Below are 25,703 nucleotides of genomic sequence, written 5' to 3' on the forward strand. Positions count from 1 at the left end.
CGGTTTATATGTTTTTTGGTTATTGAGTAGACATTATTTCTAAATCTTGTGTTCTATTTCTGCTTTTTTCCTTTTTTTTCTTTATTAAACCTAGTTTTTGTAATATATGAAATCCAAACTTCCCTGGGAATAAATGCTGCAGCAATATTTTTTTAATATAGTAATTATATTGCCATGTTTACTTGCTTACTCTCTCATGCTTCACATGAGAAGCCAAAATCTTGTTCTCAAGATGTGTTTTCAGTAATGTAATTTAGAAGTAAGCTTTTTTATTTTTATTTTAATTATGATTGTTTCTAGTTTCTTTAGTTTTCCCCCATGATGATCCACTTATTTATTTTTCTACATTTCTTATTTTGGTATTCACTCCATGCACTTATATTTATGTACTGTAAATAATCTAAACAAACTTCTGATGCAGAATCTAATCCCATATTTATGCGCATTCAACTCACATTCTGTGACAATATGATCCAAATCAATGTGCTCCAGAAGACTGCAGGATCTGATCATATACATCTCCTTGATTCAAGGAGTGTGAAGAGTAATTGAAGTAAAGTTCTGTAGACCTGGCAGAGACAAATTTTCTTCTGTTTTTTCTTAGATGATTTTATGTCTTTAAAATCTAGTTTTGCCTTTAAAGAAAAATGAAAAATTAATTTGTTAAATCTTTGGTGAGAAGTGTGTATAACTGAGGGTCTAAACCATGGAGTAATCTGGAGTGAAAGGCCATGGAAGGACTGGGTTGTCCACCATGAAGACACTGCAGCCAAGGTGGGCTCTCCTACACTAAAAATCTATAAAACCTTAAGGTCTTTGGCTGATGGTTAGTCCTCCTAATGGTCTGCTGTGACGCTGAAGACTGTGGAGATCTTGGAGATACTTACTCTTCTGGAAGACTGCCCTTAACAGGTACTGAAGTCAGTTGAGGAGGTGGATATATGAACTGTCAGGAAATGTTAAAGTGTTTGTTGAGGCTCTGCCTAGAATCTAGCATCACTTTTTAAAAAATTGATTAAAATGGCTTCTAAACAACATTTTAATTTTGTCAGCAAACTCAGTGAAAACTTAACTGTAGATCAATTTTTCAATTATTGTATTTTTTATGAAATTTTCAAATTTATAGACAATAAAATGTAATTCTCACAAGATAATGTCTCACCCACCTTGCAACATTTTTCAAAAAAGTCATACTTACTATATTTGCAAATAATTTATATTGACTGACATATTGAGGAAATGGTAGGTTTTTTAGAAAGCACATAATTTTAAAACTGTGTATCTCCTTACATTAAATATTTATTTTGAGTTAATTCAGAGTGTTGTCTTATGCCATTAAGAATTTCCAAAGCAAATTACACCTATTAGCAATGTTATTGTTAATGTTCATCTGTTTACTTATAATAATGGACCAGCTATACAACATGGTTTGCAAAAGTCTACATATTAAATTATACCTGCATGAGTTCTTAGTGGTAAAGTGTTAGACAGAGTAATTTTTTCCTGAACCTCTTTATAATTTTCTGCATTGTGATTGTGTTTCAGATGCTTGTACCTATTTCAAGGCAGCTTGTTTGATGTATATAAAAAGGAAAATTTGAACCAGTATTCATATAAAACATAAAAGTAAATTTGTAAAGGCTTTAAGTAAATGGGTACTTTTTTTCCCTAAGCACAAGTCATACTGGATTATTTTCTTTCTATTTAGTATGCTGACTATTCAGTGAGACCATGAGACTCTTGAGACAATTCCTTTTCAGAAAAGATATGCCAAGGTACAACAGCTGAAATATATGATCAATTCAGCAGATGCTCAAGAGGGTCTTGAATCTAACTAATTCTGATTTACCTGTGTTGATGAAAGGGCCAGTAAGAAAAACAAATATTTGTTATTCATTGCAGTTTTCTTTAGGATAAATATAGAGCTGACTGCAAAGGAAATGGACTTGCTGAGCAGATTATACTGAAAATACTTTTTTTTCTGAAATCTTTCACTCTGGAAAAGTCATTTTTTAAGGAACCATTTGGTATAAATGGATCAGTTACAATAACAATTTCATTTGGAATTTCTCAAGAACAGAGACTCTAGGACTGGAAAAAAACTAATGAGCAAGATGTTATCTCAGATATGGCCTGTAAGCATTTATATTTCCATTTGGAGTCACATGGGGCAAAAGCCTGTACTTAGGTCCTCGCCCACTGGGTGAAAACAAATATCAAAATGATGTCTTTTTAATGAAAAGGAAAGACTGTTTCAATTATCGCCATTATAAGCAAAATTATGTCTTATATTCTGCACAGTCCAAAGTTTGAAAAAATGTCCCCTAGTTTTTCCTCTGCCTATCCTATCTCAGAGTAAATCCCAGTTCTTTGCACAAGTTGACAGAAATGCAGTAAAATCAAATCTGTATTTTTAGGGGAAGTGAATATTGCTGTAAAGTGTTATTGCTGGATTAGAGAAACTAATGTTGAATATTTTTTTTTTTCTCCTGAATGAATAGTTTTAGGACACCTCATACTACAAGAAGTCAATTTCTCATAACTTAACTTGTTCTCAAGATTTGGTCAAATCACATTATTATCAATTTATTCTCAAGCTAGTCCAGCTGAACTTCTTAGCATCTCCCAGTAAATAGGGACAACTTTAGTTTCAAAAACTAATGCAGTCAATAGTTTTTACTGTTCTTGTTCTGCTAGCAGCAGAAGCCTGAGCATGCTTCCCTTAACCACACACCTTTGCAGTTTACCAAACGCTACCAGCCTCATTTCTCCTTTATTGCAGTCATAGACAGATTAACCTGAGTAAACACTGCAGGACTCATTTTGCTGGAAGGCTGCATACTGTTGCAGCAAAGAGAAAGCATCTGCAAGTGTGTAGACAATCTCAGCTGCCCTTAGAAATTTGACAGAGACTCCCAGGGTTCAGGCAGTTATCTCCTGGCAGGCAGATGCTATTCTCAGCAACCCAAAGTCCATGTAACATGGAACACCAGGATGTCACCTCTTTATGTGTTCCAGTTTATTGACATACATCTGTGCTTCAACACAAAACACATTGCTATGTTTCCTAATGCCAGACTGCTTCACCTGTGTCTCAGATCTTTTTTGGATAAGCCTTTTCCACTCCTGCTTCCAGTGGGGGAAACGGTTTTAAAGAATTTCTACATTATATATATTTTCAGAATCTTTTTAGAGGCTCTAAAGAAACTGTCACTTGAAGAGCACACTCAAAACGACACCACCACCACTAGCATCTTGGCATGGATCCACTGAACTAGATTAGTGCTAAGCTATTTCAGCTCTGATACTATTCAGGGAAAGGAGAGTTCCCTCTAAAAAAGTGCCTTTGATTTCAGTACCAAAGGGCAAAAATACTAGTTTCCCCAAACACTGAATCTATCCAGAGTGGAGAGATGCTTTCCATGGAGGTCGTACAGATTTAGAAAACTGCCCTTGGTACAGTTAGGAGTGAAACATGAAAGATTCAGAGTTCTTTAAAAAAAAGGCTATCGAAAATACACCTTTTTAACTGACTTCACACATTTTGGTTGTACATTATCATGTCTGTTATGATTATTATTAGACATTATCATGTCTAACATTAGAAAAAATGAAAAGGAAAGATGAATTCAAAGCAACAAATGAGAAAGCTTGCATCTGACACTGTTGAAAGGAGATATTTTGACATGGCCCTATTACTACTTTTTGCCTTTCCCTCCCTTAAAACAATATTATTTATTTAGGCAAAATTCCCATCATTTCAGTTATGATAAATTTTTTTTTTTTCCAGATGATCAGCTTTTTTTTTTTTCCCTGTTAGGTCTAACCACTCAAACCCATTGGTAGCTGATTCATTTGCCAGAAAAATCTTTATCACCACTCGTCTAAGAGCTTTTGCTTTCTACCTGAGTGTGTGAGCTCAGGAAGTTAACAGAAGCCACATAATGTTATTTAATATATTGAATTCCTTATGAATGATAATACAGCATGGTGTATGATTTGCCACAATACCTCAGTGCTGCACTCTTTCTGTAGAGTCCTCAGGGTTAGTCTCTGCTCTTTTTAGAAATAAACCCATCAATTTTAGCTATTATTATGTTTAGCCATCTGTCTCTTTACGTATCTGTTAACTATGATTGGCCAGATTATACCTCCTCAGCTACTGGAGGCATAGGAAGCACTTTAGTTTAAAATTGTGTTCATGAGATTCATATGCCACTTCTTAATCTAAACTAATGAAGATAAAGCAATTGCTGGTTCTCAGCAGAATGTGAGTGATCTAATCACACATATTCCATCTATGATAAACTTGATTGGCTTCCATAATTTTTTATGATCAAGGATTGAAAAAGAACTAAAAGTTTTGATCCAACAAGGCCAGAATAAAAAGGCTAATAATAACCTAATAATCATCACTTAAAAAGTAATAAATGGCTATTTGTACTTTCAGCTGCAAAATGGAAGAAGATTGTTTGCTTTCCTGGAATTTAACTTATTACATTTTACAGAATTGTATTGATTCCTTCGGCTTACATATGCAGGCCAACACGTACAACACAGAGAGATAAACCAGTAACAATTTTGTTACAGCTTAGAGTATTCATGGCATCTCTCAGTTCCCAGAAAATGGCATCTTTTGTCCATGTGGCCAGATCCTTTGTCGAGACAGCAACTTTGTCTTACATTTTGTATTTCTTCATCAGAAATCATTATGGCTAAATTTAGCATAATGCAACAAAGTACAGCAAGCTTCTATTGCTGACTGGTCAGCATTTCTTGAACTTATGTATTGCCAGTTGACCCACCACAAGTTGGTGAAAAATTGTGTCAGAAACCAAAGGCGTTAAAGTTCCCATTGATTTCACTCAGTCTTGCACAATTTGGTCATGGGATGAACTTGGCTGTGTAGCAATTACATATTGTATAGCTACTTTTGATAACAATAGTTAAATATTACATAAGATATTAGAGCTGATGTAGGTTGACTAGGGAGTTGAGAACTGTTTCATATTATCAATAGTAAATTAGTAGTTTCCAAAATTGCCTTACCTTTCATAATATCACAAAGCATGGCAGTGCTACCAGGGAAATATGCAAGTGAGCAGCCATAGAGAGGTGTAATGTTTAGGGCTGGCCTTACCAGAAGTATGTGACAGAGACATACACACCTCCTTTGTGGGATAAAAGTTATTAACAATAATGGCTGAATGCCACTGAAAATAATGGTCTTGCTCCCTTCCTTTCCCTCCTTCCTTTGTCCTCCTTCTTCCCTTGTTTTAACTCTGGTTCTCATCTGATCCTTCCCCCTACTCACACCTCTGAGCCAAGTTGCTCACTGGTAGAAAGGTAATTCAGAAAAAAAAAAAAAAAAAAAAAAAGAAGGAAATAATCTTCCTCCAGTCCAACAGGAAGAAACAGCTCCCTGAGGAATGAGAGCTGGCATAAAGAAAGGGGGAGGCACATGGATCAGGTACTGTGGCTGTGGAAGCTGGCTTGACCCTTTGGCTGCAGCACTGTCGGGTTGGATCAGCTGTGCCCTTGACCCACCCCAAGAGTGTCCACGATGGCATCAGCACAGAGTAAATGGTGGGCTGCAAATCCACACAGTAACTCATTGGGACCTGGTTGTCCCATGTACTCAGGTCCCTGGGACCTCTTTCGTACAATGCCCAAAGTAATCTTCCTCTGTTGGCATTTTCTAAGGGTATAATATAGACATAGTGGTTATTCTTGAATGAAAAAATAAAGGAGAGCCCCTGCACCTCTTCAGGTGGACAGCAGATTTGTTCTAGCTTAGATTGATAAGAAAGTACATAGTATAGTAAAGTGCAGTAAGAGGCAGTACAGAAAACACATGAAAAGGCTAATGACATAGCCTACAGCCTCAGTTTATATGGAAAATTGTCCTGGTTGCACTAAAAATCCAGTATAAAGTCCTGCAAACTCTTAGCTTTCCCTGCAACAGTAGAGAGAGGATTAGGAGAAATATCCACCCTTTGGAAAAAGTAAGATCACTTACATGGAGAATGCTGTGAGGAAGCATGTTCCTTATATCCTTCCAAGTCAACATAAAGTCATAAGATGTGATCATTGCAGACTAAATATTTTTCAAAGTGCCCAAAATGTCTAAAGCAGAAATACTATTTCTGTGTCTCTCCAGGATGGGAGGAGAGATCCTATGGCTCAGACACTCTGAACAAACCTATCAGTGGCAGAAGAGTTAGCATATCATTCTGTGCTATTAAAAACCCTAGCAAAGGATTTATAAGGAGAGGGAGGAATGGATGGAGGGGAAAATTTCTTTTAAGAAGTAAATAACACTACTTTAAAATCTACTGTCACAAGATTGAAACTTCTCTATTCACATCTGTGCCTGTGTGTTTTTGACTTCTAGAGAGATTATTTTGTCCTCTTGACCATATAGCTGCCAGGATTCCTTAACCCTTTTCCTAGCCCAGTTACACAGAAGCAGGAGGTCAAATCCTGGCATCTGCCCCCATCCCAGGACCCTGCTGAGTACAGATCATAAACAGAATCTGAGCAGACTGAGTTGCACCTTTCTTTATATCAGCCTGTTTCTCCCAGATCCTTTGAGCAATTCTCTGTGGAAACTGAAAAGGAGATTTCCAAATCATGTAAGCTTTTCTCTCTTCATCAAGGAGATGGTCTGCCCCATGCTGGATCACAGCTGTGATAGAGTTTTGGCCTCCTGAGGTTTGCAAAACAAGGCTGAAGAGAATTTTAGCTGTACGTCTGAGTGCAAGACCTCAAGCTGATAACACATTTGCTGCGACAAGGTTTCCTTCCCCTCTCACACAAATGCACATAAATTATGGCAGATATTCAGAGAACAAGCCCAGTGCTTTACACCACTAGCACGGCATTTTCAACTCCACCATACAAACAGGCTATCCAGAGACAGAGCCCTGTGTTATGCGTTCTCCAAGACATGATATTCATTTTTAACTGCAGTGGTTCTTAATTGGCAGTATTCTTTTTTTTTTTTTTTTTTTCTTTTGATGGTGCCTGCTAAGCAAACTCTAGAGGCAGAAACTTAAGCTAGAAACAAACTCTAGCAACTTATAATTTAAAAGGTCTTTCTTGCTATCTGGAGGGATTCCAGCCTTTTTATTCCTGGAACTCTATGAACTGTGCAAATTAACTAATTAATATTGCAGCATTCTATTAAAATAAGCATTTTGGAGCTTGGAGTCAGGCAGCCTAGATTTTTCTTCTTATTGAAAAAACTTTTCAGAATTTTTACCACTAAGGGGAAAAACTACATTATCCCAGGGGTTTGGGAAACTCATATAGAAAGAGGCCTGATGTAGACCAGGAAAAGCAGGCATTCCCATGTCAATACAGGAAACATACCTTCAAACACTCCTTTTCACTGTACAGTCCCAAAGACTGAAGACATTGGGTGCTACAGACATAAAACTGTTGGTCACTCTAGAAGGGTTCATGATGTCCTGTCTTGTCCTTATAGCAGATTTTGCCCTCATTCTCTAGACCTGGAAAACTTTCCTAATAAAATGTTATCAAAACCTCAGAGACTTCTTAGAAAGTATCAGTTTTGGTAACAAGAGTTTTCTGACAAAAAACAGTCCTGCAAGAACACTGTTTGCTTTCTCTGGGTACAAAATTACTAAGTGTCTGAGTAATGCTCAGAGATAAGTCTTGTTTCCTCCCCTGGGATATTTGCAAATGTATTAAAAGTAGTTTATGGATTCTAAAAACTTCTAAAAATATTTTATTTTTACAAATTCTCAGTGGATTTGGCAAGTGTTTGGGCAACGCCCTATCACAGCAGTTGGAAAGTTTTGCTACTGGCTACAGTAGCAATTATATCAGCTTTGTGGTCCCACTTTAGGGGGACACACTTTTGTTCTCACTGAATAGCAATGTCAGGCTGCCTTCAAAAGTTTGCCAAAAATGTGTGCTGTATACCTCCTATTGATGATAAAATAGCTTCATTTCCTTCTTGTTTGGAAATCTACAATCATCTGGAAAGTAAATGAAGCTCGTGATTATTTTTTTGTGGTTAAATTTAGCTTTGATTTTTTTCCTTTTAGGAAGCTGTCATTTCAAATGGTACCATTGCTTTTGAAAATTGGCTTGTGCCAGGAAGTTCAGTTTACAGACAATTTTGGGTTTTCCATGTGCTAAATCCTTCTGAGGTATTAAACCAAGGAGCACGTCCACAACTTGAACAAAGAGGACCTTACACATACAGGTAAGCAAAGCCCCCGGAATATGTGACATGTCATATCAGAAGTTTTGTTAAAGTCAGAGAAAGTTCTGCTGAGTTATAATTTGTTTTTCAAATTCCAGTGTCATAGTTTAGTCAGACTTGACAAAAATGCCTAAACTGCAGCTACACGCAGCAATCACATTTTCTGTATTGGGTCTCACACTGGGAAAACCCATATAGAAATAGGTAATTGGGTGTGATGCTGCTTGCTCTTGTGAAAAATTAATGCTCATTACCAAGGTGTTTGCCACAACAACACACGGGCATTGTTGCATTTGTTGCTGTTCAGTTTTTGCCAACTTTTTTCATGGACGAAAATATTCCAGGTGCTCTAAATCCAAGAGTTTATCTTATCACCCATGTATCACTCATATTTATTTTAATAATATTTTTTTCTTTGTTCCTTTATGACTTATTTTTAATCTATGGTTTTTCCTTTTTCAATTTTTCCTCTGAAAAACATTAATTTTTCTGAATGTACTAGCTAGGGCCTAGATGCAGCAGTCCATCCCCATTCAGGGAATATTTTAGTAATTTGCTTAACTTTAAATATGATGCTGACATAGGACTAGTCGATGCTTCCTGAGTCATTAAGATCACTACCCAGCTATCACTGGCATCCTTGTTATGAAATTGCTTTCCTAAAATGATATTTCTTTCTTGATATCTTTGGGGATGTATATTATATTTGCAAGATGGTTTTGCATTGCAGCATCTACAGCTGAGATGCTTTGATGACTAAAAGATTTTTTATTTATCATTGGAAATAGAGAACTCTTGGTTCGTAGAGTACCTGGGAAGACATAGGAAATGGTTACACAGGAATCAGGAAACTAACCAGTTAAGAAATACTTCAGAAGGTGAATTCCTGCCAAACAGAAATGTTTTACTCTGTTGGTGGTGATGGTGCCTATTTTCTCAGGGATAAATGTCTGCCAGAAGCCTAGATGAGACTATGTAAGAAATTATGGCTATAGCTCTTCTCACTGCTGCAGTCATGCTCACCTGGGATATTGGGTCTACTTGAATCACTGTGGCACTGAGTCTCTCTCTCTCAATCTCCCTTTAAATTATTAATTATTTATTACAATGTAGAACAACTGGCCTTGAAAATGCAACTGTCCCCGTGATTTTGTTGGGAAACTTTGTTTTAGGTCTTTTGTTTCCAGTTAGAAGTAATATTAATCAGAAGAAAAATCTCCCAACTTTCAGGTAGGTGCTCTACACATTAGACTATTAATTAAAATGACATGCACAAAAAACAGCCTTGAGAAGCCAAGATGCAGCTGCTTTTGGGGTAAGGCCCACCTGCACTGGCTACATCTGTACCATGGGGAAATGCTCTCTGAACCTTTTGGTCCCCCTGTGCCCAGGCTGGAAGTTCTGACAGAGTACCCTGAAGATCCCTTCTGGGATGGAGCTGGGACAAGCTTTGTGGACCCACAGCATAGGCTAAGTCATATGATGCCTGCTGGATGCTGCCCCAGCAGAGAGGTCAGCAAGAGGATGGGAACTTGGAGAGTTGAACAGTAGCTCAGAGATTTATTTGTACCTTAGTGATCTGCTGAGAGGTCATGCTTGAGAGGCTTATGAAGATCTCAGTGGAGCTGAAAGACTGCTTGTAAATCTCCACATGCATATGAAATGTTATCAAAGTGACTCCCATTATGGATCTAACTTGTAATCTGCTTTGTTGCAACACAGGCTTATAAGATCAAAACTTGAGAGTGTTTATTAACCATTCTGTGTCATCTCCTAATTACAGGCAACCATAAGAAAGCTTAGAAAAAAAAATGACAAAATATAATTAATTTAAAACAAAATATAAAAAGATACAAGGTCCATTATTGAAATAAAAAAGAAATATTTGTTTTTATTTTATTATCAATAAAAAAAAATATGTTAGGCATTAAGCAAATATTTCCAAAAGAAAAATATTTTACAGAAAATGGAATTTTTACATATATTCACATGAAAAGTTTAGAATCCTTTCAGTGGTTATAAAGTGTTCGATGTTCATCTACAAAAATGTTCAACTTTTAAAAAAACTTCAGTCAGGCATGGTTATGTGCTGTCTTGAAAATAAAATGTTAAAAATATTCAATGTTTTTATTTTGTATTTCAAGGGTGCGATATTTACCCAAAGAAAATATCACAGAAAACTCTGATGGCACAATATCCTACATGTTGCCTAACATTGCTCGTTTTGAACCTGATATGTCTGTTGGGACAGAAAATGATACCATCACGTGCCTCAACCTTGCTGTTGTTGTGAGTAAAGAAACAAACCCCTGGTGTCCACATTCAAATGTTGAGATACTGGAGGAAATAGGGAAGAAGTTAGCATTAGTAATACTGAAACTGCCACAGGATATGTTTTCTCTCTATGAACTCAGATGACATGAGTGTCAGCTACACTGTGGATAGCTGTATTACTGTCTTTAAAAAAAAATAAAATTCTGAGGATGTATTGCACATATATTAAGGTTTCCTTATATTCCCAGGGTAATCTTAACGGTAAATGAAAATTGACTTGTTCCTGTCAATGGAAGCAAAGTCATCAGTTTGGATGGGATGTATCAAAAAGCATCATCCTATTCAATTTTAGTGTGGGAATGAGTCAAGAGTTTGTGGATGGATTCCCTTTCTGCGTGAGGTACAAGACAGATTTGCCATACTCTTTCCATAATATCCTCAGTCTGGCTTTTCAGGGGAGGCTGTATTAAATCCCATGCTCGGTGTATGCATGGCTTTGCTGCCCCAGCTGCTTGCTTCCCGTGGTGCCCCTCAGCACCACTTCAATGGCATCCCCTGAAATCTCCTGTCCTACTGAGACGTTAGTCCTTCAGAGAAAAGCACGGGGGTCCCTACCTAGAATAGTGCTAGAGCCTTTTCAGTCCAAATGTTTGTGTGTTGTCACAGGCTGAGAATGCTTGCCCTTGACTGATGTTTACAGTTTTCATATTTCTATTCAGCCCTGATAGTGTTGCCTGATTATCTTGCACTAACTCTATGGCATCAGCGTGTGAGTGTTCAGGATCACTGTGAGAGGGTGGGTGCTAGGGACAGAGTGAAGAGATGCTTGGTGTTAACATGATATAGAATCACAGAATCAATCACAGCATCATAGAAGAGCTCATGTTGGAAGGGACATCGAAAGATTATCTGATCCAATCTCTTCCGAGAAGGGGAGCCCAGATTAGATTTTCTAACACCCTGTCCAATTGCACCTTGAAAACCTGATGGGGACTCTGTGACGTTCTAGTGACTAACTCTTGTCACTGTAAAAAATTTCTTTCTTCTATCAAGATGAAACCTTTCCTAGTCAACTTGTACTCATTGTCCCTTGTCTTCTCCATGTCACTCCTTGTAAAGAAAGAGCCTCCATCCTCTTTGTAGCCACCCTTTAAGTACTGGAATATTGTGATGAGATCCCCCTGAGCTTTCCCTTCTCTAGGCAGAAAAAGACTAATAAATAAAGGCGAATGGCCTTATTCAGACCAGATACTTTATGCCTGTGTCCTAATTTAGGCCCACATCTCTCTTTTGAAAAGCTGTTAATATTTCGTATGCTCAGAGTCCTTCATGTCACAGTATTAAGTAACACTGCTTAGCTCCCACACATTGGAACTCGTAGCTCTCTATGGGTCTAAGCATAGGCTCATGCTGGAAGCAGCTGTGTCAGGGGATATGGAAACAGAGGATCCAAGCCCCATTTTGGTGTTCAGAAACAAACTGGTGTAAACCAGAATTCCCAGAGAGGCTCTGACTATCTCATTTGACAGCACTGACTTCAAACCAGTAGAGCCCACCTTTTACATTATAACCTTGTCATCAAAATACTCACAAGGGAATTCAGAGATGTTTTTCACACTTTCTTAACCCCAAGGGGATTGATCCCACATCTCCTCTATCTCATAATACTGTAATATCTATGCTTTCTGCTTGTTCTGCATTCAAGTTCAGACAAAAGTAAAAGATTCATGGGATTGAGGAAGAAGAAATGAGAGCGAAAGAGACCCTTCCATTGGTATCCCCGTAGTGTTAAGTACAAAGAGATGGCCTACTAATGGCCTAGGCTGAGCACTTACTCTCAGAGAATCACTTGTTTTTACACAGATTTACTTATCAAAATTGTTACAATTTCCTGCTTCACCAGACAGGCCAACGTAGATAGTTTCTGTTTGCGTTCAAAAGTTATTCATTGCCTGTAGGGACTTTATGCCTCTGGGAACATTCATTACAATTACTGCTGGCAAATCTACATTATTCTTCACTGAATTAAGAAAAGTTATCCATTATTTAGAATTAAAGCTGTTCAGAAAGAAGGACTTGTTTGTTGAAAATATATATTCTTTCTAAGTAAAGAAATAATGGAGATTCAGCACTTGTTCAGTTTTATGCTATCTATGTATTGCTGCTAGCATAACAGCAGATCTAAACCACTTATCTAAGCCAGTAAATGACAAGGCTTGTATATTTTTACTTACATGTTTATAGTGCTGGTGAGTTTGAAGTATGTGATATATGGAGATGACAGAAAAGAGTTAGAAAACCATAAGTGGTACAACCCGTGTTATACAGATAGGGATTTGAGATTATTGCTTGGAGCTATTCAAAAGCTGTCTGGCCACGGTCCTGGGCAACTGGCTTTTGGTAGCCCTGCTTGAGCGGAGGGGTTGGACCAGATGCCCTCCAGATGTCCCTTCCAACCTCAACTGTTCTGTGATTCTGTGATTAGGGATGATCTAGTGAACTCATGTAAGCAGTAAAGACAAATTTTCTGCTTTTGTGTAAGTTATGCCCAGTATTGTTTTGTTAAGGAGTCTCAGTTTTAGAAACTTAACTTACAGTGAGCTGCACCTCTGGAAACTGGTATTGCCACAGATTTCTTGGAGTTAGTCCCTGGGTTTTTGATCCAAAGCACATGCAGAATTTTATGCTAAACATTAATTTTATTGCTGTTGTAGGCTGCACCTGCCTTGTATACAAACACTTTTATACAACTACTATTAAATACTTGGATTAAATCTTCTAAGTCACACATGCTGCAGAACAGAACAGTGAAAGAATTACTGTGGGGATATAAAGATCCCTTCTTAAACAAGGTCCCCTTCCCCTTGGACCCAGTTGTGGGAGTCTTCTACCCGGTAAGTGAAACTAATGAAGAGGCAAAGCCTTCGGTTATCATTCTGTGAATAAAAATTAAGTCAGATGCTATGAGGAAGAAAAATCTGCCAATGATACAATCTAGTTCAGTACTTCTAACTGTTATTCTTTTTTCTTGTGTCTGTTACAGTATAATGAGACGTTGGATGGACTTTACAAAGTCTATACTGGGAAAGAAGATATTAAAAAAACAGCAATAATTGAAAGCTATAAAAACAAAAGGTATCATAACATTGTATAATTAAAAAACATACATATTTTCAATATTCATATATTCACTAAGAGCTATAGATAAATGGAAAATCTTCAACAATTCAAAGGAAGCTGGATCAAGCCCTGGGCTTAGCAAAACCACCTCTCTCAGCTATTAATGGTTTTATTAGGAGATCGGATTTAAGACAGTTATTAATTCTTTGATACTAGCAGTTCTGTTTTGCATACTTAAGTAGCTACATCCCTTTTAACCTATTCTAACACATCATATAGATTATCTGAATAAATGAATGAACATCTCTATTGTCTGACTTTGCTAATGGATCAGGATTTTACTGGAGCAGTTGTATTTAGCAATACAGGTAATGAAATGGATTACACGGTACAATATACTACATGCAGCATGACTTCTTTTTTATCTTAAAGGAATCTTTCATACTGGGAAGGTCACTGCGATTTGGTTAACGGCACAGGTGAGCCTATTAAAGCTTTTTAAAACTTTAACATATTTCTTGATATTGCAAGGGAATAATGAGATGCGATATTTAAATGAATTCCCCATGGCTTTGACAGTTATGTATTCAGTATATTAAATGTCTATATAAATATGAATGTATACATGTTACTACTACTATACATGCATATGTGTGTATTATAATATATATATATAGTATGATATTGTACATTATTTTATATATACATGTACACACACCCTCTTCAGCTAGAGTAGATATGGAAGAAACACAACAAAAAAAGTCAGTGCTCTCTTTCTACTAATTATCTTTATGGTACAACATGACTAAGATTCTTTTTCTTTGCTATAGCATCTGAAAATTATCTTTGCATTCTAATAATGTACATTCATTTACAGTATTGAAAAATAAAATTAACTGCACCAGAATGGACAGAAAAGTTTTTTACTGAGATATGAAAAGAAATTGAGGTGACAAGGGAGAAGGCTGTCAGACAGGTGGTTTGGAAGCCATTGGCAAGTGAAAAGGGATGAAGAAGAGAAGTAGTTTCGTTTGGGATGAATAAACTAGAGAAGAATATTTTTGAGTTTACTTTCGGAATGCATATGAAAACAACTGAGTTATTAAGATACATTTGTTCAAGATGATAATTTTCTTCTTGATGAGTGAAAGCATCACAGTGAGGACACCACAATCTGTTGAGTTGAGGCTGGCAGATGTCATGATGGAGGCTTTTGCAAAGAGCTGTAGGCCTTCAGTGGGCAAGTATCAAAACAAGCAGGTTTTTGGGTTTTTATTTATTTATTTATTTATTTTCTGTGCTTCTTTACCTGGCATAGATCATTTTCCTTATAACCCAGAGCACGTGGCAAGTTATTCTGAAGTATTTGAAATACATCATAAGAACCTGACTTTCCAAAAGTCTGTGAATCAAGAAGGATTAGTTCCTTTTTAAACTGTGTAATTCATTTTAAAGGAGGCAGCATTTTCTTAGGTTCTGGGACTTTCTTTCTTTCTTATGGAGCCTGAACCCTTTTTTCCCAGGGTCAGCTTTTTGTTTCTTCTTCTTCCACAGCTGATGGAATAGACATACTCAGCTAACTAGACTAAGTGCTCTAGTACAGTGAAAATGTGGAGCTTTTCCTTGTTAACAAAGGTTATCACCCAGTTTACAAGAGCATTCAGTGTGACTGCTCAGGAAAGACTGTGTATTTAGAGAAGCAGCAGGTTTAAAAAGTCTTGTAAGTGTGAGAATTCCTTCTTATCTTGTAAGTTTTTACACCAAAGAGCAACATGTATAGTATAAGTAAATATCTAGATAAAAATATTAAGCAGTATTCTTGTATGGAGCTTGAAATGAGTTCATGTTTGCAAACTCTCCAAGACTGCCAAGATTTAGAAATAGAGTGTGTGTCTAGAATGATCTTGGAACTTCTTTAAGAAAAAGTGCTTCTGTCAGCAGTGGGCAAGTGGCAGTATGTAATTTAGCTTTCTTGCTCTTGCCAACTAGATTCAAAGATATGACAGATGTTTTCAATCCTTTGGTTATGGTTGCTGACTAAGAAACTAAACAGAAATTTTATCAAGAAGTAACAAATGTGCTGGTTAAAGGTTTGTTACAACACCTTGTTTAGGAAAATGGCACAGTCTTCTTACTTAACTCTAGATGCTTGCAGTGCAGAAATATGCGTCTGAACTGGCTGTCTGTGTTCTTTTTATAATGAGTGGAGAAAAAGACATCACCAAAGTCCTATTCCTCTGACCTATTTTTCATGTCTACCATGGACTGAGATGGGCTGTGCTCTAGAAGGGCTTCCTTCTCTCCATTATCTACAGAGGGGATCACAACTGACAAAGAAGAGGTCTGCTGGAGCAATGTTTTGGTGAAAAATGGTTTAGCACTGATTATTAAATAGGCAGTTTTGAAGTCTAAAGCTGTGAGTTTTGTAAGTGCTGAGTGCCATAACTGCAGATGAACCAAGCATCTCTAGAAAGGTTTAGTTTTTTAAACTGCATAAACCTTGAAGCAATGGCAACAGGTATTGGGATTCGTATTAAGCAGGACTGGTTTTTGTATCCTCTGTTTTGAATGGGTTTGATCATATAATTTCACATCTGTAAAAAAAAATATAAAATAGCTGCCATAATTTGACTCGCTTTCAAAACAATTCAGTCTTTTCTGTGGAGTGCCTGTCACTGTGCAATAACTTACATAAATATTTTCCCCATAAATGACTCATTTTGTTTACCTTTTATACAGCTTTATGGGAAAGTAACAGCTGAGTATTGAGCTAGAAATTAAATCATGTCTTCTAAGTGGAATTGCTTTCAAGCTGTTATTTTATTTTATTCACAGATGGGGCATCATTCCCACCGTTTGTTAAGAAGGATCAGGTACTGCGTTTCTTCTCCTCTGATATTTGCAGGTAGGCTGGTCCCTTCCTTGTGTGCGTGCACACCTGTGTGTGCCACCCAAATGCTCTTTTGTTTCACAGGGCAGCTGCAGTGGCTCTGCTTGGGCTCAGGTCACTGAGGCAGTTCAACATAAACATTTCACCTAAATACATGTAAATTTGTGAGATGTGATCATGATTCAGAAATTGATTCTACCACTTTTATTTATGTCAAGTAGCAAGCTATTTCTGGTGTTTTTTATTTCAACCAGTTACAGATGTATAATTCAGGTGTATCTGACACTGTTGTGAGCTGTTACAGATCTATGAATGACATTGAAGGTCACAGAGTTCCAAGTCTTGAACTTCTTCTAAGATCAGGACCCAGTCTACAACCTGCCTTACTTGGTCTGAGAAGCCAATAGGTACAGCAGGGTTCACTTAGGCCCATCTTTGGCATTTCTGCAGAACATCATCCCTACCGAACAGGCTTTAGTGTCATCCACTAGATACTCAAAATTGTTTTCTCACAGGATATTTTTATGTGTTTTATTTTTATGTACTTACAAACCATCAAACCTGCTTAATACATCCCATATGATGGCTTTTCAGTCTGCTGCTTCTGCTGTGGCTATCCAGTGTCCCTGAGTTCTCCAGTGGGATTGCTGAAAGTAATGTTAAAAGATTTAAAGTATATCACACTGTGTTTACTTTGGGAGATTTGACCCCTTTATTTATTTTGCTGCTTGGAAACAGCTACTTCCTTTTTAACTGGGTTTAATGTGGGGCATTTGCTTTGCAGACTGTTTGTTTATAAAAGATCAGTGTTTTTACATGAAGTTAATTTTTTTTTTTTTTTTAAGTAGTTGTATCCCCAAACTGGAAAGCATTTCACAAGTCATAGAAAAGGGAATTCTATGCAGAGGACAAATGATAAAATTATTTGGATTGATTGCACACAGTTTGAGAGATCCCTCTGGCCATTTAATTCTCACAATTAATGAACAATGAGGAACGGCAGTCACAATTGCCCAAAGGTCATTCTGAAACAGGGTCATGGAAAATGATTCTGTCCATGTTGCAAAACCCAGAATGCTTCTTCTGTTTGGCTGCAATGCAAACTCTTGTTGCCCTGTCTAACAACCCTGCCTCTGTATCAGTTGGTAATATATCAGCAAAAAGAAGCTTAAGTGGTATTCTGGTTCATATGCCATGGAATAAGGTTACATGCAGAATGTTGCCTGCATCATAAAGCTTAGATTAGTATCATCAGGTCAGCAAAAACCTATAGCAGAGCTGGTTTAAATTGATAAGTATCTCCACTGTAGTCCAAAAAATTTCAAAAATTTTATAACAGTGGGTGTAGAAGTGTGTAGGGAAAAGAGCTCTTAATTAGTTGGTTTTGTGTATATTGTTTATTGTTAATATTAGTAGCTTTAGCTGTCTTTCTGTGCATTGTCATGCTCACCTCTGAGCTTGGACATTCTTTTGTGAAAGAGTAGAATATTCTCCCTTGCAGAGGAACACACCTACAAACTCCTGAACAGTGTGAAGAGAACCTGGACACTGGGTCCCTGGAGTGCTTGTTTCTTTTAAGAGACAGACAGTTGAGGGTTCCTTAAGGAGTATTGCCACAAATATAGATTTTTACTCGAAATGACTGAAACATTTCTCCTCTGTTATATTCAGATCGATCTATGGAGTTTTCCAGAGCAAGCAGGATGTGAAGGGAATCTCACTCTACCGTTTCACAGTTCCTCGTGAAGCATTTGCATCACCTGCTGAAGTCGGAGATAATTATTGTTTCTGCACAGATGAAATCATATCAAAGAACTGCACATTAGGTGGAGTCCTAGACATTAGCGCCTGCAAAGCAGGTATAGCAGTGACACGGTACTGCCAAGCAAGTCATTTAACTGGAGAGAAAGCACGTGTCCTGTAGCTGAGGTGTTACTGTAAGACCCAGAATGTTCGTGTTAGTGAATTCTTGCACGGATTGCCTGTGACATCTTTTACATTTCTGCAGCCTCATTTCCCAAAATGAGGACTATAATATTTCTGTATTTTGCATAGTGCTATGAAAAATCATGATACTACAGATTGTGTACTGAAGCTGCAGGAATGCATGTATAGAAAGGAAAGGAGAAGGCACTGTATAAGAGCCAGAGATAGTCACAGTTCTTGTATTTGTGATAATTGTGTACATAACTATATACACATGCAGAGACTGAGAGACACCACTGGCTTTGTTTAGTATCAGTATGATAAATACATACGGAGTCTGCATTTGGACAGCATGGGTTCCCTTCAGGCTTGGTTTCTACTAAAACAAGATCATGAAAGTGGGGGAAAACAGTGACAGCCAAGTCCTCACCTCAGCATGAAACTGGGAGCACTGCCAGCTCCATGGTGTAGACACAGACAAGCAGGATTTGTAACTACAATTAATTTCGCCATGCAAATTTTCCTCATGACAGTAGAATCAGAGAAAAGCTCAATTCTTTTGGTGGGGGTTAAGACTATTAACAGTTTTATGAGGACAGTGTGTCTATATAAAAAACTATGTTTGCATGGAAAATGGCTTCAGAAGATGAAGACTGAAACAAGGCTTAATGATTCAAGTGAGTTTGTTTTTTCAAATAGGAAAACCAGTATTTATCTCTCTTCCGCATTTTCTTCATGCAAGTGATTCTATATTGCATGATGTTGAAGGCCTGAGCCCCAATGAGAAGGAGCATGAGACGTTTCTAGATATAGAGCCTGTAAGTCCAAATATTTAATAATTGTAACTCAGTAAACTTGCAATGTTTAAATTTAATTGTAATAGAGTAGGCTTTTATACCAGAGGGACAAGGAGAAGATACAATATTTTCATGCTTGCTTTTGCAAGATCTGCTCACAAAAGTGTTACGGTTTTAGCAGGGGAAATTTAGAGCAGAACTTAGTCTCATTCTGACCTTCAAAGTTTGGAAAATAAATTTTGATTTTCCCTTATTGGGAATGTGGGATTAAATAGATTCTGCACTGAAGTATGCTATAGCTTTTCTATGACCAACTATTTTGAGAAAATTCTTTTCTATGAAAGCTCTTCTGTCCCCTCTATAGTTAATTTCTTTCATTTTCTATAGTTATTTTTGTATAATTACTATCTCAATTTCAATTAAATATAGACCAGTTTATTTCCAAGAAAATTTCTAGAAGTCTGAACAGACTAGTCTAGAACAGACCTAATATAGTCTTTGTGACTTGGATTGTCCAAGAGAACTCCCAAACGGAATGAATTTATAACAGCTCTGATTTTGATTGCCTCCAAATTTACCTCTACTTCTGTTCCAGTAATTCAGATTCTTTACATGTATTTACCAAAGTTTTCTGAATTGTGTGATAAATTCTAAGGGTCTAAAATTTTATTTTGCTCTGAATTTGGATGAAAAAGTAAAATTCAGGATTTCTCACTAAAATATTTTTAGTCATGTAACTTGACAGTTATGTAACTTCAATGAGGAAATCCAAAGTTAAATCTTTGTTTTATCCTATTTTGAATAGAAACATAAATGCATATTTCCTAAATCTGATATGAAATTTTCAAGAATCATGCCCTGTCTTGTTTTTGTGGAGGACAGAGGGGAAAAGAAGGAGATGAATAAAAGATCTGACCTTTGTTTTGATATGTTTGTTCTGATATAAAATGTTTGGGTTTGGCCTTATGCAAGTTAAACATCCTTCTTATTGCAAAAGAAAATTTAGTTAATTTCTGGTGGAAAAAAGCTCTAAACCATATTTATATATGAAACATTTCATGACTGCTTTTTAACTTTTTTTTTTTTCCTTTGTTTTAATTGCAAATTACAAAAGTAACTATGGTAAAGCCACAAAATCAGAACTTCTATAAGAAATGAGAGACCCTTAAAAACATTAAAATTTCATAAAAATGAAATCCTTCAAAACATAAGGATAAAATAATACCAAACTGCTTTTCGACACAGTCCATATTCTAGGTTTAGGCATCAAATTCAAAAATTTATTTTATTTTATTTTTTTTCCTGGTTTTAGATCACTGGTTTTACACTACAGTTTGCAAAAAGGCTGCAAGTAAACCTCCTTGTGAAGCCTGCACCAAAAATTGAGTAAGTACTATTTCATTATTTTGTTTTTTAAAGACTTTTTTCAAGAGGGCTGATTGGTCTACAAGAGTGTCAGTAGAAATGGCTGGTACAAGAATAAATAAAAATACTTTCCCAAAGCCTTTTTTTCTGTATTGCAAAAATTTCAGTCATGACTTTCCAGAGAACATAAACTTCAACAAAAGAGCAAGCCTTCTTGAGCAAGGCACTGCCCAAGTATTTTAACGGACATTTGATTTCCCCACAGAGCTTACAAGGCAACATGTTATTGAAAATAACATCCTTACAAAACACAAATGGGGGCTGTGAGGATGAACTAGAAGGCAAAATGTATTTTCTGTAATAAACCCAATGAGAGAGAATTTATGTGTGCTATGTCACTAGATGGATTTTATCACAAGGATTGACAGGTCTCTAGCTGTTTCTTTTCTCTTCATTGGCCCAAATGTCCATGTAGAGATGTGCATTTCAGGATCCTATACATCTGGCAGGTGAACACCTCACAGATCTTCAGACCCTCCCACCAACACCTAGCTGTGTCCAGCCTTTCTTCTTTCTGACTACCCACATATGGAAGACTAGAGAGAAAGAGATGGTTGCTTGATATGTAAAATGGCTGTTATTAATTGTAGGCTTTTTTTTTTCAGTCCAAAACTCTACTAAATAGGTACATCTGGAAGGTAGAAATGTACTTAGAGGAGAAGAAAAAAGTTTAAGTAGAGACTGGGCTTATGCACCAAACTAAAGATAACATGGTGTACTTATTTTCTCATTTCAGAGCTCTATCAAAAGTTCAAAAACCTTATATTTTTCCTCTTCTTTGGCTAAACGAGGTTAGTATATGTTCTGTCTATAATCTTCAGTGTTTAAAAAAAATGAAAAAAACCAACCTGACATGTTTTTTTCAGTCTTGGTGCCCTGAAACTGGGCAATTAATCTCATGCTGTGATTTGCACACACCAAGAATATATTCAGCAAGTGAGGGCTTGCATACTTACCTTTCACTGACATTTTTCTTGCACTGTTTCAGTCTGCTGTCATTGGGGATGCAAAAGCAGAAATGTTCAGAAATAAAGTCACCAGTCGGGTCCAGATGCTGAGTGTGCTGCAGATGGTGTTAATGATCGCAGGTTCTGTGCTGTTCCTCGCATTCATGGGTTCCTATTTCATATGCAGATCAAAGAAATTAAAATAAGTAAGTAAGCACTAACAGCTCAGTGCTCAGCAATAACTTTTCCTCAGGGTTTCAAGAACTTCAGAATCATTATCTGTTTAGCTGTTCTTATTTTTTAAGTGCAGTTGTTCTGTAGGAAATCATCCAGATAATTTACCTAATGTTTTCAAATTCTCTTCCCAGCCTTAATTTTCAGGATGCTCTTAACACGGTCAGGAGAGGGTATTGGAAATTATGTCAGAAGACCAACATTTTATTTTATTCCAAAGCACAACATGATTGTTGTGAGTTTATGAAAACAGGCATTTTATCCAAGACTGACAAACTGTTCAGAAGTGCCCTCTAGTACTTCTCTGGGACAGAGGCCACACAGCTGCAGATTCCTGTGCTCTTCCAGGACACACCTCTATCTGGGTTCTGACAATCCACTTAAATGACATTTTTTATTGTGTTGGATAGGGTTTTTCACTTCTTTCAGTCGCACATCACTGTCATGTTAGTCTAAACATCTCTTTAGCATACCTAGCCCACTAAGACTAAATATACTCCCATCATGGATAGAATAATGAAGTGGTGGATTAATGCACTGGCATCATCAGTTGGGTTCGTTCAGCCTGGAGAAGAGAAGGCTCTGGGGAGACCTCATAGCGGCCTTCCAGTACTTAAAGGGGGCTACAGGAAAGATGGGGATGAACTCTTTATCAGGAAGTGTAGTGATAGATCAAGGGGGGACGGTTTTAAACTGAAAGAGGGCAGATTTAGATTAGATATAAGGAAGAAATTCTTCACTGTGATGGTGGTGAGACACTGGCACAGGTTGCCCAGAGAAACTGTGGCTGCCCCCTCCCTGTCAGTGTTCAAGGCCAGGTTGGACGGGGCTTTGAGCAACCTGCTCTAGTGGAAGGTGTCCATGCCCATGGCAGGGGGGTTGGAACTAGATGATCTTTAAGGTCCCTTTCTACCCAAATCGTTTTATGATTTTATGATCTAGGGAAACAAACACATTTTTGGAGTGATTTAAAAGAAGTGCAGGGACATGAATGTTATGGTGAGTAGCAAAGAGATATTTTTAAGACAAAGACTTACCTCATCACATGCTGAATTCTTGTTTTATTTCACTACAGGTAACAAAAGACTTCAGAAGTAGTCAATGTTTAATAGAAATTGCAGCCAAGCAGCATGTTAAAATTCAGAGACAAAAGATATGATTCAAGGCACAGTCAGTCCACATGCTATGGAATTCAACATGCTTTTCCATTTTGAGAAGACCAACTCACTAACCCAAATAAGCTAATGTTTCCAAAGGTCCACACTTCTGACATCACTAAAGAGGCCACCATGGAAACTATGCTTTCAAATAACTGATTATTTGAACCTTGTTACAAATTTTAAATGACATCCAAGCAGACTGAAGTTGAGATGCAGTTGGATTTTAGTCCACCTTCTGCTATTTATGCAACTTGCTACTTTTTTTCTTCTGGGATTTGCAAGATGAAAGCTGTTCGCTGATGTTCTGTCTCTGAGCACAAGCTGGGAATGACACCAACTTTGAGCTCATGCTGTGCTCTAGATGCTCTCATTGCAATATTTCTTTCTGTTCCTTCAAGGAATGAAAGCTGCTGCAATAGAACTGCTCTCCTCTATTCAGGGATCTGAATTGCATTGAATGTGAAGTTTATTATGTAAAGTTACTAACTGTAATACATGAAGTTAATAAAAGACTTACTAAAATATGTGGTTTATACATTTTATATGGAGATGGCTCACAGACACACCACAGTCATTCATATGTTGATGGAGCTCATCAACATTTGCCCCCACAGCTCTTTAGTAATCTGAACCACTCCCTAACTACCAACCTGCTCCACTGCTCTTTCTGTTGCCTCCCCTGTGCTTTTCTTTCTGGCCCTTGCTTGACCACCAGCCTCTGCTCTGCCTTAACCCCACTTCACCCAAGGCCTCCTGTAGAGAATGATCTGATATGTCACCTTTCAGGTCAAGAGACAATATTCCAAAATGCTCCAGACACAGGAAAGATTGAGATAATGATTTTGATCAAACATCAGAGCGTTCCACTTCCTTCCTGTAGAAGAACATAAATCAAAACAGGTAGCCCCAATTCTTTAATGATAAACCATCTGTCACAAGGAAATTTGTGCAATCATTTGTTTAATGAGGTGCATCAGCCTGTAGACCAGTAGCAAACACTGCCATCTGTGTAAATGGTTTACTTTTTCATTAATCTGAATGACATATCTTAGAAATGATTGTCAGTGGGGCAGATATTGAGTGTTGTGAGGTCTCTTCCCATGGACTCACTGAATTCAGAACGAGAGCACTAAGTTCAGCCTCAGTTCAGTCTGATATTTGCAAGTAATGCTACAATGGGCGTTAAACCAGAAAGGTTTGTCTTGCTAGTAAATGACAATATCTTTGGCCGGGTATCTTTAGGAAGTTGTTTTCACCCTTTGGAAATAAATAGTAAAACCCAGCTGACTAAAATGCTGTTGTTTTAATCCAATATTCCTTGTGGACAAAGTTGTGTAGCTATCACCAGAGTTAATGAATCACAGAAATCCCAAGAGATTATTCTTGAAGGCAAGGTCTATGTGGTACATGGCTACACTCTCTTTTTCCAGCCATGAGCTGGAAACACAAAGTAACAGGGCAGGAGATGTGAAGGAGCCATGACACTCAAGGGAAGCTCAGCTCTCACTTAGAGAGCCTTTGCATTTAACTACTCATGGTGCTTGCTAGTCAATAAAAACCAAGACCTTTCTCTCACCTCTACATTACTGCTGCTGTCATATGTGATGCTCTGTTCCCATATTAGTCTGGGCACAGTTTGTCACAACTGAAGGCATCCCTACCATTTTATGGACTGGTCAAAAAAGTATGAGGACAGCTGAAGTCATTAAGACACCTTCTCTGAAACAAGCACAGCTCTGCTTGTGGTTCAAGATCTGACACCGAGTTTTTATAATAAAACTAGTCTTTTTTGCCAGAATCTAACAGTGAGATCTTTTCATGAAAGAAACAGCAGCAATGCTCCTGTCATTTTTGATACACTAGGATTTCAGCTTCATTTTCTTTGGCTTCAAGTCTATTGTCAGCAAGTTAGTGTTTGCTCTAGTAGTATTGTTTATGCTATGTGGTGCTCCAGCAGCAGTGATCCAGCAAGTCAGGCCATGATTTTAAATGTCTCAGGGCCCAATTTTGCATGTACACAAATACAGTTGTTCATATGTATAATCTCATTGATCTCAATGCAGGTTTGGACTTTTAAACTATGTTCAGCACCTAGATTTCACATGAATTATAATTAGTACTTACTTTGTCCAAAGCGTCAGTTACAGTTATTGTCAATTCATGTTATTAAGGTTAAGTATTTACATTTGTTCAAACAGTGCAGGATAAACATTTATTAGAAATGTTAATGAACTCAATACAAATAAATAAAGCTCAAACTCTTCCTTCTGAGATCCTTATGTCTAATTGTAAATAAAGTCTTCTGTGTTGAATAATTAAGTGCTTGTGTTTCTTTTTTTTTTTGGTATTTTGGGTGTGTTTTCTTTTCCTAGAGATCGATTTTATAAATTGATGAAAAAGTAAGCTTACAGTTAACCTTGTTATGTCATATTCTGGCACATCACAGCTGCTTAGAGGTGTGTATCACCTTTCATGTTGCCGCATGATATTTTATAAATACCAGCGATGCACAACATTTATGCTGTGGATTACAAAATGGAAGGGACTTTGTGGGCAGAGCTGAGCACCAGCACGTCTATACTGAAGGATTTCTAAAATAATCCCAGGAAACCAAGCTCAGAGAGAGACCTGCTTTCAACTCCCCTGAGCTGGAGGTGTTGGCAGCATGGTGCTAGCACATCCAGCAGCACATTA

At 37.3% G+C, this 25,703-nt stretch overlaps 1 protein-coding gene across 3 annotated transcripts in view; it reads left to right on the forward strand.

Moving 5' to 3' along the window:
• Positions 1-25,328, forward strand: part of CD36 (CD36 molecule (CD36 blood group)) — a 37,027-nt gene extending 11,699 nt beyond the window's left edge. For all 3 annotated transcript variants that reach the window (XM_074827908.1, XM_074827906.1, XM_074827907.1), the window contains exons 3-14: positions 8,076-8,236; positions 10,381-10,525; positions 13,225-13,404; positions 13,554-13,645; positions 14,063-14,109; positions 16,466-16,535; positions 18,192-18,379; positions 19,146-19,264; positions 20,556-20,629; positions 21,405-21,459; positions 21,657-21,821; positions 22,925-25,328. In XM_074827908.1, the coding sequence (XP_074684009.1) occupies positions 8,076-8,236; positions 10,381-10,525; positions 13,225-13,404; positions 13,554-13,645; positions 14,063-14,109; positions 16,466-16,535; positions 18,192-18,379; positions 19,146-19,264; positions 20,556-20,629; positions 21,405-21,459; positions 21,657-21,821 (1,296 nt within the window). In that variant the 3' untranslated portion in view covers positions 22,925-25,328. The remainder of the gene's footprint in view (positions 1-8,075; positions 8,237-10,380; positions 10,526-13,224; positions 13,405-13,553; positions 13,646-14,062; positions 14,110-16,465; positions 16,536-18,191; positions 18,380-19,145; positions 19,265-20,555; positions 20,630-21,404; positions 21,460-21,656; positions 21,822-22,924) is intronic.
• The last annotated feature ends 375 nt before the right edge of the window (positions 25,329-25,703 follow it).

This window comes from Strix aluco, chromosome 5 (genome assembly GCF_031877795.1).
Source record: "Strix aluco isolate bStrAlu1 chromosome 5, bStrAlu1.hap1, whole genome shotgun sequence".
NCBI classification, from domain to species: domain Eukaryota; kingdom Metazoa; phylum Chordata; class Aves; order Strigiformes; family Strigidae; genus Strix; species Strix aluco.